The sequence below is a fragment of the Scleropages formosus genome, chromosome 18 (genome assembly GCF_900964775.1).
Source record: "Scleropages formosus chromosome 18, fSclFor1.1, whole genome shotgun sequence".
Taxonomy (NCBI): domain Eukaryota; kingdom Metazoa; phylum Chordata; class Actinopteri; order Osteoglossiformes; family Osteoglossidae; genus Scleropages; species Scleropages formosus.
The window spans coordinates 12,421,602-12,437,236 of NC_041823.1; the positions used below are offsets into that span (position 1 = coordinate 12,421,602).

Here is a 15,635-nt window from a genome sequence, read left to right on the forward strand (position 1 = left end):
CTTCATGGTCATTCCTTGGAGGACTAATGATCAATTAGGAATGGTGTAACTGGAGTGGTGAAGAGTTTTTTATGGGCTTATGCATTTCATTATTTTATCACCTAGGCCACAGGTGCTTATTAGTGCTTTCGCCAAGTCTCACTGAACATTTCGTTTCATTTCACAACTCACACCGCTGACCCAAAAATGTTGTGAAAGAATTCATTCGTTCAGTGAAAAACATGTTACTGGAATCACAAACCATATGCATAATGTTTGATAAGCACCCAATTGCTATGGTTACTCAGGTGGTAAAATAGCCTGGAAATTTAACTGCTTTATGAATGTAATAAGATCTAAAAAATCTATATTGGATTACAGATATGTGTATGGGTGACACAGCGAGTAACACTGCTGTCTCACAGCGCCTGGGTGGAACAAGAGAATGTGGGTTTGATCCCTGCTCAGTCTGTGTGGAATTTGGATGTTCTCCATGTGTCTGTGTGGGTTTCCTCCCACAGTCAAAAGACATGCTGTTCTGGTTCCCCCATAGTGTGTGAGTGACAGAGAAAGTGTGTTTCACTGATGTATGGATGAGTGACCCAGTGTAAGTAGTGCATCTAGCAGTGTAAGTCACCGCGGTGAATAAGGTGTGTGGGCTGGTAACACTACATAGAGTTTATTGGAAGTCGCCTTGGAGAAAAGCATCTACTAAATAAATAAATGTAAATTTAAACACTGAAATAACGCAAGCCACTATTCCAGAAACACTAAGGCACTTTAGGATTCCTTTCACTTCAAAGATCTCCAGATTTAATTCCTCTTTTATCCAACACACTAGGTTTTGGAGCACTTCTTGATGAGCGTACAGTTCCTTAAAACAAAGAAAGAACATCAAGTGACAAATGACAAACACAAAGAAACAAAAACATTTCCATTCTTTGCATGGACAAAAAACTATTCTTAGAAATCCTGATCCGAGAACACCATGAAATTCCACACAATACAGAAACAGATTAACAGTCACAATTAACTTGCTTGTGTATGTTATTTCAAAACTCCCAGATAACATTTCCTTTGAGTGATCTTTACAGACTCTACAGACTGTTTTCTAATTAAGTCTTTCTAATCTAACACAGACATATCAAATAAGTACTACCTTATCTTCATATATGTACATTCTAATTCTGCCAAAACACAAAAGACCATGAGTATAGACTGAGGTGTTAATGACTGTCTACCCTTTGGCCAAGGCTTTTACAGTAAATGTGTACAGCTAATTTCCCCAGTTCCAAAAGATCTGTGTTTGATACAGCTTCCATTGGCTATCAAATCAGGCTGAGCAAAGCACAAGTTGAGTCTCTTTATGATATGAAAGTTGATAGTTTTGGGCTGTTACCTTGTGAAGAATGTAGGATTGCCCCACTTGCTATAACCCTGACACAACAGCATACCTCTGAAGTGTACTATGATATTCATGCTCGTTAAAACTGACATGGACTTGGCAAAGATCATTAACTTTATACCCAGCAAAGCCACTCTACATCATGATGCTGCCTCTCCATGCCGGAGAGTGGAAACCACACAGGCACAATTCCTATGCTCACCGTTTCCGTGTTTTACATAAAATTCTGACTCACCAATCCATAAGACCAATTTCCAATCATCAAATAAGCAGTTTCTGTGTTTTTTTGCCTAGGGAAGATTGATACCAAGCAGATCTACTCAAGTTCTGGCTACCACTGTATAAAATAATACTTTAACACTGTTTTTTAATAATTATCTTTCAATAATGGACTCTGCATTTTAATCACTGCCGTGAGTCCTGAAATGATTAAGGTGTTTATTTAGCATACTATTTGGTATAAGATGAGCAACACAGACAGTGTCAACAAAAACACACACACAAGAAAGAATATAACAAATCACAAAAGAAACACCTCCCTCCTAAAATCAATTAAATAATAAAAAAATGCCTCTGACTTAAATAGCATGTATAAAGGTGGGTTTATAACACAACCACTCAGCAGTGCACATATAACTCCCAAAACCACACTATTACAAAGAGAGCTATCAGAGAATGAATCTGTGGAGAACTCCAACCGAACCTGAAGAAAAGGTCAATATAGCTGCAATTTGTTGTGGTTCATTGTGTCCTTTTTTCTTTTTTAATTACAGTTTTCGATGCAGAGAATTTATACATAATACTTGTTTTTTTAATTTTTCTTTTAGAAAGGATTTTGAAAAAATCAGCAATTTTCATCACTGATCTCAGAGTCATTTTTAACATTGGAACCCATTGCTAGTTTTCCAAAAAATGTAATGACTCAAAGTCAAGCACAGGCGACAATCTAGTGAGTAAGTCATGATTCAGACATTTACTCAGTGCCTAGACTTAATCACAATTTCTCAGATGTCTTACTGACCTACAGAATTGTACTGTCAAAACCTACTCAACAAAATACAACAAAGGTTTCATTTTACATTCACATAGTTTTATCAGACGAGGTCTACTCTAGAGAAAAACCACCAACACAAACCTCCACAGTGGTTGGTTATGCTACATACTGGGAAATACTGGGAAAGAAATAGCTTAATTTGCCATTAAGTGTCAAGTTCACTTGATCACTTGGATCATCTGGCCTTTGCATTTCCCAGCATTAACAACTCTCTCATCTTTGGTGATGAAGGAACTTGTCTCTTCTCACTGCTGGTCATCGTCCCTTGAGTTCCAGGTCAGTTTCTCCTCATAGAAAGCAATTACAATTTGGGGACACCTTGCGCTGGCTTCACGGGCTGACATTAAGGCCACCTCCTCTGTGCCTTTCCTGTGAAAAGTTAAGCCACATATCTAACAATGCTACTTTAAGTCTCGGGATGGAACTTAGTGTACTGCCCTTAGAAAATACTCAACATTATTATTTTAAAAATTAAGAAATGTTTTATTTGCTTTGAATAAAAGTATGAGCTATGCCCAAAAAAAGCTAAAATAAATATCGAACTTCTGTCTTCATCTGCTTTACAAGCTGATGTCTAAATGCATGAGTTAATTAAGGACAGTGTACTGTAACACTACAATGGCAAACAAAATAATCTTCAGTTAGCTAGGAACTCTTAGGAACTTTACCACTTGACTAGGAACATAAGCTCCCCCTGTCGATCTGTGGAGCCAATGATGCACTCAGGCTCATACTGGGGGACAAGTCCCGTGGGAGACCCGGTTTCCTGATCTCCAGGTTCCCGCACACCCTGTAGTGGTTCTTCCAAAGGCTGCTGGAGGGTCTGTGAGAACAAAGAAAATGTTATGACCCCTCCTTGCTAACATCATTGCCACCACACTGACATCACTTCCAACAACATTCAAGTACTGACAACCAGCTTTATGACATCATTGACCCATGTGCTGACATCTACTTAACAAGAGTTGTACTGTCAGACTCTGATGTTAGTGTCCAGATGTCCTGTTATTTTGTTTTTATTAATTTCATCAACACTATTCTCCAAAGTAGCTTATAATTATTTACCCATTTATATAGCTGGGTAATTTTTACTAGAGCAATGACAGGTAAGTACCTTGGTCAAGGGTGTTACAGCAGATGGGATTCCAACTTGGGTCTTTTGAACACAAGGAGGCAGCTCTAACCACTCTAAACTTAAACCACTACATCACCTGCTCCCTTACTGTTAGAATATTTAAAATTACAAAAGATGGTGAAACTTTCATGGCCCCAAGACACCACCTTGCCTTGTCTTACTCTATGCCTTTTCTATTCTCAGGAATTCTACTTATTCAGATGCTGTATTAATAGTTGGTGGATTAAGACTATGTTACTGTCCTTGATCAGAAGTTCCTGCTATGTGAAGGACATCTTAGGCTATTTTAATGTGTTTTTCCAAACAAACTGAGGAACACGCTGTCTGCACTCTAAGTATACACCACACAAAAGTTGTGATTATGTCTACACCCTTCAGCCTTGGAGCTGAGTCGATCTGTTCCAAATGCCCTTATGACTCAGATGTTGTATCCCAGTCCTACTGTCTATATTTAACTCCTCGCTTTCCAGGCTTGCGCCCAGAGAGGAACTGACCGGTTGACTATCCAGTTCAGCTGGCTCTGTGAGCTGTGGTACTTCTGGAAGTTGCAGGTCCTCCACATTGTGGTCTCCCTGGCCAGGCAGGCTCCTAAGGAACTCCTCAATGAGCTCAGGGCAATCAAGATTGTCCTCCGGCTCCCATGTGTTGTCAGCACTGTGGAGAAACAAGCAATAATGCCACTGAGAAGCTGTAGGAGACACAAACAGCAAACATACAGCATCATCCCCTTTTACTGGTAGTGTGCACTTAAGACATGGGTGTACACTCTGACATTATGTTTCTTTACCTTAATTATTTTTAACACATTAATATAATTAGTGTCAGCACATCAGTTTTTACAAGAGCTCTTACTCCGTGAAGCCTTTCCACTTCAGAAAGTACTCCACTTTTCCATTGACGACTCTGCGCTGGATGATTTTCTCCACAACAAATTCCTGAACGACTGTGGTCTCCTCCGTCTTCCTGTGTTTTACATTCTGCTTCTTCCTCATGTTTCACTGCAGTTCAAAAGACCCACACTGTAACCCATCTCCTTCTGCAACTAAAAAAATATGATTTTCATTGCATATATCATGAAATTTGGAAGGATGTCTTAAACGCAAAGAAATGGGTCATAAAATTACTAAAAAACCAATTTAAGTAATTAACTGAAGTTGAGAATAAATTTTATGTCTGCCAGGTGATAATGCGAAAGGAATGATGCAAATACCATTTAACACAGTCCATTTATTATCTAAATTCACTGATGGAACTTTTTTATCGACAGATATGATTATGTTCTGGAGGACTCGGGAGGACACAAAACTGCGTTAATCTAATTTTTCTTCTAGAAGGATCTTTACATTAACAGCAGTTCCACAGAACCATGGGCTGTATGACGTGTGCAGAATGAATGGAGCAGAAACTTTTTTCAGTTTGATATGAGGAGGCTTTAAATGAAACTTTCCTGTCTGCATCGAAAACCGGTTGTTGAATGAATGCGTTTAGAGATGTGATGTCGGTAATTTATCTTAGCGATCACTATCAACGAGAGTATAGGTAAAAAGGTGAGTTTTCGCTCTGTGCCTTCAGTGGGACTGGGGTGTGACTGTGAGAGACCTGCGAAGTTAGACAGCTACACGGACCGGTTAGCAACCAGCACGTATTCAACCGTCTGCACGAACCCAAGCTTTTTTAAACACTGACTGTAAATCCAGTGGAACAGCAAACAGCTACAGAAATTGCACTTAACTAAAGCCTTTGCATACCCTTTGATATGCGCTGAAAACTTTAAATGAACGCAGATTTTTTTTTGTTTCAAGCTGCCAGACTTGCAGACTAGCCAGTTAGCATTAGCTACGTTCCGCTGGCTAACAATGTGCTAATGCAGCTAACGGCGCTCTTAGCTTGTTTGCTAACGCGCCACTTATTGTCTGTGTGATTCGTGAGCCGCGAAGCAAAGGCCGCCCGCGTGTTCGCATATTTACCGGCGGATATGTGGCGCTTGTACAGAGCAGTTAAGGTTTTTTTTGCTTAAATGAGTTTTGATGATATTCCGTTCAGTCAGTTTGGAGCAGAACTAAGGAGCTTTCATCAGACAGTTCCGACAGCAGGGCGCTGCAGGCGCACACAAAGGCGCTCATCCTCACTCCACCGGGACACACACACAACACACAACACGCACAGGACAGCGCGTCACTCAGGGACAGCCCGCCGCTGTCCGCGAAGGAGTTAACGGCGGCCGGATGGAAGGCTCCGAGGAAGTGGTTCCTCCGGGGAAAGGGTCGGAGCGCCCGCACCGGGGGGACAGCGGCCGGGGTTTCGTTGTTGACAGCAGCAGCCCAGGGGCAGGGCTGCGAAGGAAGGGCACCTCACATTTTGCGCTCACTCGCTGCTGTCCTTACGAGGAGGACAATGAAGGCAGTGGGTGCCGTTGTTGGGCGATAACTGACAAGTTTATATCAGCAGGCTGTGAAAACGAACCGTGTCCGGGACACGGGTGGAAAGCACACGTCGCTGCCTTGTCCAGTAGAGGATGCTGCCACTGCCAGGGCTTTATTATACGTGTTTGTGTGTAGCCGACGCGACTCTACTCTAATAGTTAATACCTCCTGTACCACTAATATACCTTACTCGTAATTACAGTATTTAATTATTATTGTTGTTGCTGTTACTATATATTATTAGTAATAATAATACTACTACTAATAATAATATACATTTCTTCATTTAGCACACTTTTCTCCAAGCGACTTGTGAACACTTTGTAGTGTTATCAGCCCACAAACCTTATTCACCGTGGTGACTTACACTGCTAGATACACTACTTACAATGGGTCACTCGTCCATACATCAGTGGAACACACACACACACACACTCTCTCTCTGTCACTCACACACTAGGGGTGACTTAGAGTCATTAGTCCACCTGAAGAGCATGTCTTTGGACTGTGGGAAGAAACCCACACAGACACGGGGAGAACATACGAACTCCACACAGACCGAGCGGGGATGAGACCCACATCCTCTCACACCGCTGCTTGCTGTGCTATCGTGCTGGCAATATTAACAATAATAATAAATATGAATAAAAGTAGAATGAAGTGGAAATCAGAAACCGAAGGTGTGGCTGTTGCTGACTTGGGCGGTACATGGATGGACCGCTGGACCAATGGGTTTCCATAGGCAAACATGGGGGAGTCTGACATACGGGAGTCAAGTTGACTGACAGTTGAGTGACATCAGAGGGAGTTCAGTGCTGGAAAGGGCTGCTCAACTTGATGGGCAAAGCGAGAGGAACAGGAAGAATCTGTATTTTTCTTTTCCTTTTAGATCTCTCCATCCTCGTCTGTCCTCATTGTGTCCAGTGAGGCCTCGAGTCTGAGTGGAACGGGAGGCCTGGTACACAAGGTCTTCTCAGAGACCAGGTGCCCCGCTGTGTTTGTAGTTGTCTGTGGGACCTGGGTGGAGAATAAGGACTTTGACTGGAACCTCATATGGCTCCTGATGCCGACAGCGTAAAGTCTCCTTGTCTCTGATGGAGGATAAAAAAAATGATGTGGTTTCTTCTTCATGGATAGCATGTCCGTAAGCCAGATTTCTTGTCAGTCTTGTGTCAGTGTCTCACCTTCAGCAGAAAGCCTGATTCAATGGGTCATGCTGTCAGTTAAGAGAATTCAATGCCAGTGTAAATGCAGGGTTCAAGTAGGTGAAGCTTGGTTTATTGTAACGCTTGCACTGGATGGAGAAGAATCGTGTTTTAAAACAAGTTTATTAGGGAAACACACAAACACCTCTAGGAAGAGAACACTCCTCAAAAAAGAGCTTCTATCTTTCATGCTTCCGAGATGTTCCAAGCAGTGCTTTCAAAATGTTAAACTGAAGTTCCTCTGTTCTGAAGTTGAGGCGTGGCGGTGGACACATTATGAATATTAAAGGAAAAAGAAACGTTTTGTGTTGTTTTAATCAGAAGTGATGACTGGAATGTATTTGTGCTGGAGATGAAGGGAGCTTGGCCTAGTGGAACATTAGCACACAGATGTGAGTGATTATGGTTAATAGTAAAGCATGTGAAAATGAGACATCTTGGAGCAATTGGAGGTCAGCATCTGTCACTCAGGAAAGAGTGAGCTGCCAGTCTCCTTCCCAGCAACCTGAGGGAACTTGGACTAGAATGAGAGGATTGACAGACTCATTATGATGGTTTTCTTCTCGTTTTCTTATTTAATTGTTAGGTTTCATCCATTCAGTATCAAAAACTGTGTGTAAAGTGCAGGACCTCAGTGGTCCAGAGCTTATCCTGAAAGCATCCGATGCCAGACAGGGTACACCCTGGGTGGGACACCAGTCTTTTGCAGAGAAATCACACACACACACTAAAGGCAATTCAGAGTCACCAGTTTATCTGAAAATCCTGTTTTTTGACTGTGAGAGGAAACAAGAGCACTCGGTGGAAACCCACACAAACATGGGGAGAACATAAATCCCTATAGTCTAAGTGGGTTTCAAACAATGTTTGAATTCACAACCCAGGAGCTGTCAGGCATCATCACTACCTGCTCCGCCACTGTGCGGAGAGGAAACAATGAACTGTGTTCATTCACAGGTAGGAATAATTTATTTACAAAAGACTGGCTTTTTGTGCTAATGCAGTTGCCATTAGACAGAAACATGGATTAGGTACATACATTAGGTAGATTAACCCCGTTTGCAGCCACCATGTGATTCTTTGGTCTTATCATCATTGCTGTCCTGTTTGACGAGCTGTGGTTGGACAGAAACAGCACAAGAGGTCAGGGTTAGACCACATGGGATTCCTCGGCTTCTACAATAACGCACACAGCCACAGGAGACGCCAGGGCTGTCATCAGCCGAAGTACACATTTCCCGCAATGACTTGCTTAATTTCTGGAGCCCCCGAGAACACATAAATTCCTTCTCTGAACTCTTACTTTGAATACCAGTCAAGCAGAGTATGTTTTCATCTCAGTGGTATTTTGGTTTACCTTTAAAATGACAGAAACCATGCGAATTAGAAACCAAAATACAACTGTCGCACTCAGTTGTAATTTGCACATGTTTTGTTTCGTTTCGTGGCAGTGCTTCAAAGTACTCCAGATTCATGTTCATAAGTCATCTGACATTTTACTGGAAGCATAATGTATACTTGAAAAAAAAAAAAAAACAGTGTTAAGATTCAAACATAAAAACGAGTTTTCAATTAAAATTTAGTGACCACTGAGACAAAGAGAAACACTGACATAAATTAAGAGTAAGCCATGCTTTTCTTCGCTCGCCTGACTGACGTGCGGTGGATATACGGTGCATCCGGTAAGGTGAGACGTGTATGATGGTCTCCTCCAACAACTGTGGCTCTAAGATTAAGGCTCCAGCTGTGAAATGCAGTCAGCCTCCATCATGCCCTGTGGTTTCTGAATTCACACATATATTCTTGCTTATGGATTTGGCTCATGCAGAAACCCCACGAGAGACTGTGTCTTCAAGAGAGAGCGAGACCCTTCTGTCAGGCACGAGACGCTTGACTGTGTCCCGCAATGAACTCTCATAATCCACTCTGGACTATTCATATATCATTTGCAGTGAACTTTTCTTTGTCTCTCACTGTGGGAAGGATCCACTGTTATCCCATAGCCTCGGTTTTCTCTCTGCATCCTGTTTGTTAAATTATTGGTTGGAAGTCGGAACACAGCTCCTCAGTATACGTTCCTCTGGCTCGTCTCTGTTGTTTCCTATTGTCTCTAGTGTTGTTCAGCGTGCGTTTTGTGTGCTGCTTTGTTCCACGTGTGAGATGGACAACAAACCAGCTGCAAGCAAGACATGTTTTATGATGAATATGAATACTTTTATGAGCAAGCACAGCTGTATAGCCCAGGTGGAACCAAAGCTGGTTCTTTTACAGCATCTTACAGCTTGGCTCCTTACATGTCTCATGTCCAACAGCACAGCTGCCAGAATGTCATGTTGTCACGTCCCGGGGTCAAATGACCCTTGGCCACTTAGCAGTGACAGAATCCCGCTCGCCTCACTTCTCTTTTCAGCTTTGCGTGCCTATGAGCCATCTGGTTTTATGCTCAATGTAATGACCTGCAGCTGGTGTTCAAAACAAAGACACAACCCCCCCCAGATGTGTGGCAGCTAATTGACAAGGGCAGGCTTCTGCAGCTTTTCATTTACTCGTTTGTTGTCTCATGACTCCGTTTGCTGCCAAAATCATGTTTGCCTGCAGATTCCAACTATATCGTTCGAGATTTCAGTCCCATACCTTTTCTAGGATGAAGCATTAAAACAGAGTACAGAATAAATACGCAATGCATGACACCCAATAGAAGCTACGTAATCATTTTTTGATTCGGTGCCAGACAGTATTTGTCCAAAAAGCTTTGGTCACGCAGTGAATTTTGATGTACTTCAGTGTGAACTGACTGTGCAGTAATGAACATGTAGAATATGAGTGTGAGATGCAGAGGAGCACTACACAAATGTGAGAGGCTGATCTACTGATCACTGGGAACCATCAGCTTGGAATCAGTTCATTATTCACATACATGCAGCTTCCCCGTTTTACAGACACTCCTTCAATGGGCTGTATGTCCCGAGTACAGTCGGTACTACGAATGAGACATTTGCATATCTCTACAACATTTTAGCTATCATAATAATGGATCTCACACACACTTTCTGGACCCCATGTCCCATACGGGGTTGCGGGGAACCAGAGCCTACCCGGCAACACAGGGCATAAGGCCAGAGGGGAGGGGACACACCCAGGACGGGATGCCAGTCCGTTGCAAGGCACCCCAAGCAGGACTCGAACCCCAGACCCACTGGAGAGCAGGACCTGGTCCAACCCACTGCGCCACCACGCCCCTATAATGGATCTCCCTGTTACTAATTTGTTCCTTAACTGATGCTGCTACTCAAAGTGTTTTACAATGTTTGGTCCATTTATACTGCTGGGCATTTTTAGTAGCGGACACCAGGTTAAGTAGCTTGCTCAAGGCAAACTGCAGCAGTAGTGTGGAGTATGGTTTGAATGGACAACTTTCAAGATCTTTCTTTTCTACAGGAGCTGAGTGTCATAAATAGCTCCTAATAATTGTGTTCCTATAAAACAACTTGTAATGCCAATTTGTGTAATAAACATTTCAATAGGGAAAATTGGGTCAGGGCAGAACACATTAAAAACAGAAATCACCACTTACTAAACATCTAGCGTACAAAAATTTAAATTAGAAAAGAAAAACCTACCGAAAAATAATTTATTGCAAATAAGCAACAAAGCACATAACAAATATGCAGATTGTGACCCTTTGTTCTTTCAAAATGCTTTATGACATCAAGCTTTTAATGTTATAGCCTTTTCTTAACCATCTCCAAGGGGCTTTCGACCACCAGAATATTTCTTAAAACCCTTTTCACTTTGGCCAGCTATGTTTAACTATAGTACAGTAGAAATTTTTTCATTATTTCTAAATTGTATTGGCAAAAGTTATCAAGTTTGGAGATATATTTCCTTATATTTATTCAAGTTACATCTAAAAGATGTAATTAGGACACATGTTGTCGCAGAACCGGCTGTACCTACCCACGCTTAGCTGTACTAATGTGTTACCCAGTTGATGCTGCCCAGAGGGTCTGACATGTGTCTCTAATGTTTTAAGGAGGAGGGGCAGAATGATGTGGGGAGGAAACAGCAGAGAGGTGTCACTGAAACAGGGGCCCGGAGGCCTAGGGCCCCCAAGTCTGCCTGCACTGTGGGAAACTTAGGAGCGGTGCTGACAGAAGTGTGTGACACGCCACACCATCACAACGATGCTCCCGCACCCCTGCGCTCCCCAAAGAAGGAAACTGAACCCGGGATCAGGAAAAGCCCGAAAGCTTACTTTCCACTCTGTGTCTCAGCCGGTCAGCGCATTAAGGACAGAGGAAATAAAATACACTCCTTTGAGCAATGATGAATGATCAGTCCACTCCGCTGTACTTTAAAGCGCCTTTGTATATACATAGAATCGGACAGCAGTGACCCCTTTGTTGGGCTAAATTCCATGTTCCCTGTATTTAAGAAATGTAAGAATAAATTAGATGTGATTCAGTATAAATAGGAACTTTCATGGTTTTGTTCAGCTCATCATTCATTCATTATTTCTAATATGGTCTCTGTGAAAGTGCTCTGTGAGAAATGCTCTGTTCCTTAGCCCGGCAGTTTCTTTTACTGCTTTTTTAATCAACGCATGACCATTATCATGTTTAATGCTAACAGCTCTATGCTAAAATCCATTGCCACAATAGCATCTTAATAAAATACGAAATACCAGCCTGGACTCAATCAGAAATGTGGACACGTTCTCTGAACCCTAAATTGTCATCTTCAATTTGTCACTTATCTTGAAGCAGTCTGGAAACTGTTATCCAGCTGCTCTGTGCAGCAATTGCTTGCAGATGACAGTCCTGCTCAGAGTAACTAAAAAACAGCCAGACTTGAGGACCATCCAGCGAAGCTGGGCCTTCTCAGAACCCTCGTGGTGGGCTGTCATCTTGGGCTGTCACAGAGGGGACAGGCTCTCTGGGACTGCATATGAGTTGGGAGACATGGGCCCCTGTGTGTTCTGTGTATCACCACAGCAGAAACTCTGCTTCTCCCACTTTCCCTCTGCACTGCCCACTATATACAGAAGTGTTGCCCTTATAAACGTGTCTTAAGTGCTACTGGCAGCTGACAGCTTTGATGCTGGGAGGTGATGTGTTTCTCAGTAGCGTTTTTTTACATGCTTTCATACGGGGCATCTTGGGCTGAAGGGTTCAAGGTGGTCTGGGTCCTTCTTCTGAGCTGATGAAGGTCTACATTTGAGTGCATTGGAGGGCTGTAGGCACTCTGTAAACACCCAGCTGAGCATAGTGGCTGTGAGCAATGTGGGCGGGGGGGGTCCCAGCCATCTTATCCACCTAGAGCAACACAAACCAATTTGGGTTCTCCTTGCTGCAGATGGGCAGTGTGCTGCAGCAGGGGACTCAAAAAACATGCACACACCACTAGGAAAACTGCACTGCCACTACTGAGTACAGGACCATCCAAGGAAGTTTATTAAAAATGCATACATCTATCGTCAGGAACTGCGCAGGGCTGTGGTGATCGAGACGTAAGTAAAACCAGATTAATCAAATTAAACTGAACTTCTCCATGGTCCGGGCATCCTGGTCAGTATGTAAATACATTGCAAGAGAATCACACACACGTACATACACCGATTCACCTGAAATGCATGTCTTTAGACAGTTGTGGGAAATTCAAGAGAACGCTTGGCGAACGTACAAACTCCACACAGACTGAGCTGGGCTCAAACCCATGTTTAAACCCACTGCCTAGGAGCTGTGATGCGGTATCAGTGTGCACCCCACTAAAAATACGCATATATGAAAACAACATGAGGATCAACAGATCATATATTAAGCATTATGGCTTGAAAAGTTGTTTAGTCAGTTTGATTAACATCAGAAGATTGGAATTCCAAAATTCTCAACATCGACGTGAATGAAAAAAACATTTCATCTGTACATTATACCACAAATTTAGAACCTAAAACCCCATATATTGTGTATAAATATAATGGACTGAAAAATGATGACAGGAACATCTTTCACTTTGCTTGGCTGTGGAATTAGAGGAGTTTAAAAACTGCACTTGGCTCGGTTTTTCTTGGCTTAGATGTGTCGGGGATTGGCCGTTTGCCGCTCAGCTCGGAGCAGTTAAAAGGATGAATGTCAGCGTTGGACTGAATGGAGTCTGTGTTTCTCCATGCCCTCGTTCACAGAAACATCTGTCTGTCACTGGCTATTATATTGCAGCATTTTGACAAGCAGTCCTGACACAACGGTCGCAAACATTCTTGTTCTCTCTCACACACTGTTTCACCTTGAGAGTTCAAAACTCAAATAGCTCCAAATACATAGCACTCATTTTCTTAAAAGAATGTTGTAAGAAAGAAAGAAGAGTGAATTACATGGAAAATTTTTATTTCATAAACCTATTCATTCATCGACTGTATTTGTCATTGTTGCTGGAAAAGTGAATAGTAAAATGAGCCAAAGTAGGTAATATGAATACACATAGAAATATGTGAATGCATTCTCTCACTGGTTATACTTGTATAGTAACTGATTCATATTTTACCAGTGAACTCTGAGGTGAGTCGAAAACCTATTAGTTTAAGGGCTGAACTGGCCCCCTGGCATCTGTCAACATCGCGCTGCAAGGGGGACCACTGATTTTAACATGTGCTGGATGTCGCATGGTTTAAAAATCAGAACAACCACACGTCCACATCTCTCCAGTCTTACATTTCTGAAAGTGGCCAAGAAAGCACCAGCAGGAAGTGGCAAAAGCAATGAAAAGGAACACATGCTAAAGCCCCTCTTTGGCACTGATTTAGGTTGATGGCTGATCCATTTTTAAAAAGTCTGCTTAACTTAGCTTGTTAGAGTTATGTTCTGACTGACAGACTGGTCCACCTCTCGCTATAGGTGTACTGTCACATCCCAGTGGCATTTTACCTCAGTCACCCCGCTGCTGGGGTGAATTGACTAAAGTGCTCATACACTGACTAAATTACTCATACTGACTAAACTGCTCACAGACTGACTAAGCTGTTCATAGACTGACTAAACCAGTTATAGAGTGACTAAACCGCTCATAGACTGACTTAATTACTCATATACTGACTAAACTGCTAACAGACTGACTAAATTACTCATAGACTGACTAAACCGCTCATAGACTGACTAAATTACTCATAGACTGACTAAACTGCTCATAGACTGACTAAAGCACTCATAGACTGACATGGAAAGCTTTCTGCTGGCCAGCACTTTCTAGAGAGAATCACAAAAGACAAAAACAGTTCCCGGTCCGGTAAAGGAAATGTAGGCTATTGGCTCAACTAGTGGAGTACCTTCAAAAAATGCAAAAGGCAAACTGCAAACCTCAATATTAAAATTTATAAAAGCAAAAGAAATCCAAAACATGGTCCTTTTAACGTTTTTCCATTGCTCTTTATTTCTCTTCTTGAAGTGTTCTAAGAAAGGTTTGGTTGGACCCGCTGGTGCTCGTTTCCCCTTAACAAGTTCCCCGCAGGTGTGGCCCTCGGACCCTGATAGGGGGGGTCTGGCCCAACGGATTCATTTGTATATTTAAACAAGTGCGGAAGTGCACTAGTAAGCGTATAAGGTAGTGTCCTATGAATGAAATCTGTGATCTGGAAAAGCGAAAGGTGTAGACCTCAGTTGTTCTGTGACAAAATGATGAACTTTTGCCAGTCCTTGTATGCAAGCTTTTTTCTGAAACATATTCATCAACACAAATGGGCTTCAGATTGAAATGGCAGGGCTCTTGGCCTCATGGTGTCACTGCTACAGGCAGCTCTGGGGCTCATTTGGGGCAAATGCTCACTGCATCGTTCATTTGCCCCCAGCGAAACCCGACATCCCCGCGTCAGAACCAAGGAGCCCCAGCGAACAATCAAAGGCTGTCCGTCCGAAGGCATGTGGGGACCTGCTGTGGGGAAACGCTGCCCACAGCTGTCAGACTGATGGAGGCCCACTGTGGCCTGCGGCAGAAAGCCAAGCGCACATCTGTGTGCTTCCCACCTACTTCTGAGCATATAATTTGCCTTTTTGGGGGGTGTTATGCTTGCCCCAGCATGCATTGTAGTGTATTCTCTCAACAGTTTGCAAGCTTACTTTTATAATTTGCCTCATAAAAGGTAAAGTAGCAGTACAGTTCCTTAAGGGACTGTATTTTCACTTTTGAGCTCTTCTCTGGATTTTTTACACTTTTAAAATGCACAGACTAACAATCCTGTATTTTAAACATTTGAATTTGGTTATACAATGCTTTTTGGCAAAGGTAACTTCAAACATAAAATCCAGTTTAATACTCTACACTGAATTTGAACAGAGTGGCTTTTAATTTATGACCTCTGTACAGATTATTTCATGTTTAATTCTTATTTTCTTGCCGTGCATAGTTTAATTGCATTTGACTTAGATGAAGCACAGATGGCTTCGGA

The 15,635-nt window shown here is 42.4% G+C and overlaps 1 protein-coding gene across 1 annotated transcript; it reads right to left on the reverse strand.

Annotated features, from left to right (window-relative positions):
• Window positions 1-1,230: 1,230 nt before the first annotated feature.
• cbx3b (chromobox homolog 3b) lies at window positions 1,231-5,871 on the reverse strand. The gene is made up of 5 exons (XM_018740639.2): window positions 5,541-5,871; window positions 4,426-4,571; window positions 4,068-4,227; window positions 3,107-3,261; window positions 1,231-2,807 (listed from the first exon to the last, which is right to left on the reverse strand). The coding sequence occupies exons 2-5, from the start codon at window positions 4,563-4,565 to the stop codon at window positions 2,684-2,686; spliced, it is 579 nt and encodes a 192-aa protein (XP_018596155.1). The 5' UTR covers window positions 4,566-4,571; window positions 5,541-5,871; the 3' UTR covers window positions 1,231-2,683.
• Between the last annotated feature and the right edge of the window lie 9,764 nt (window positions 5,872-15,635).

Coding starts and splice junctions, on each gene's coding strand:
- cbx3b (XM_018740639.2), bottom strand. CDS start 4,565: ATGAGGAAGAAGCAGAATGTAAAACACAGGAAGACGGAGGAGACCACA. Junction 4,228..4,425: donor AAGTGGAAAGGCTTCACGGA/GTAAGAGCTCTT, acceptor GTTTCTCCACAG/TGCTGACAACACATGGGAGC. Junction 2,808..3,106: donor CTTATGTTCCTAGTCAAGTG/GTAAAGTTCCTA, acceptor AACTTTTCACAG/GAAAGGCACAGAGGAGGTGG.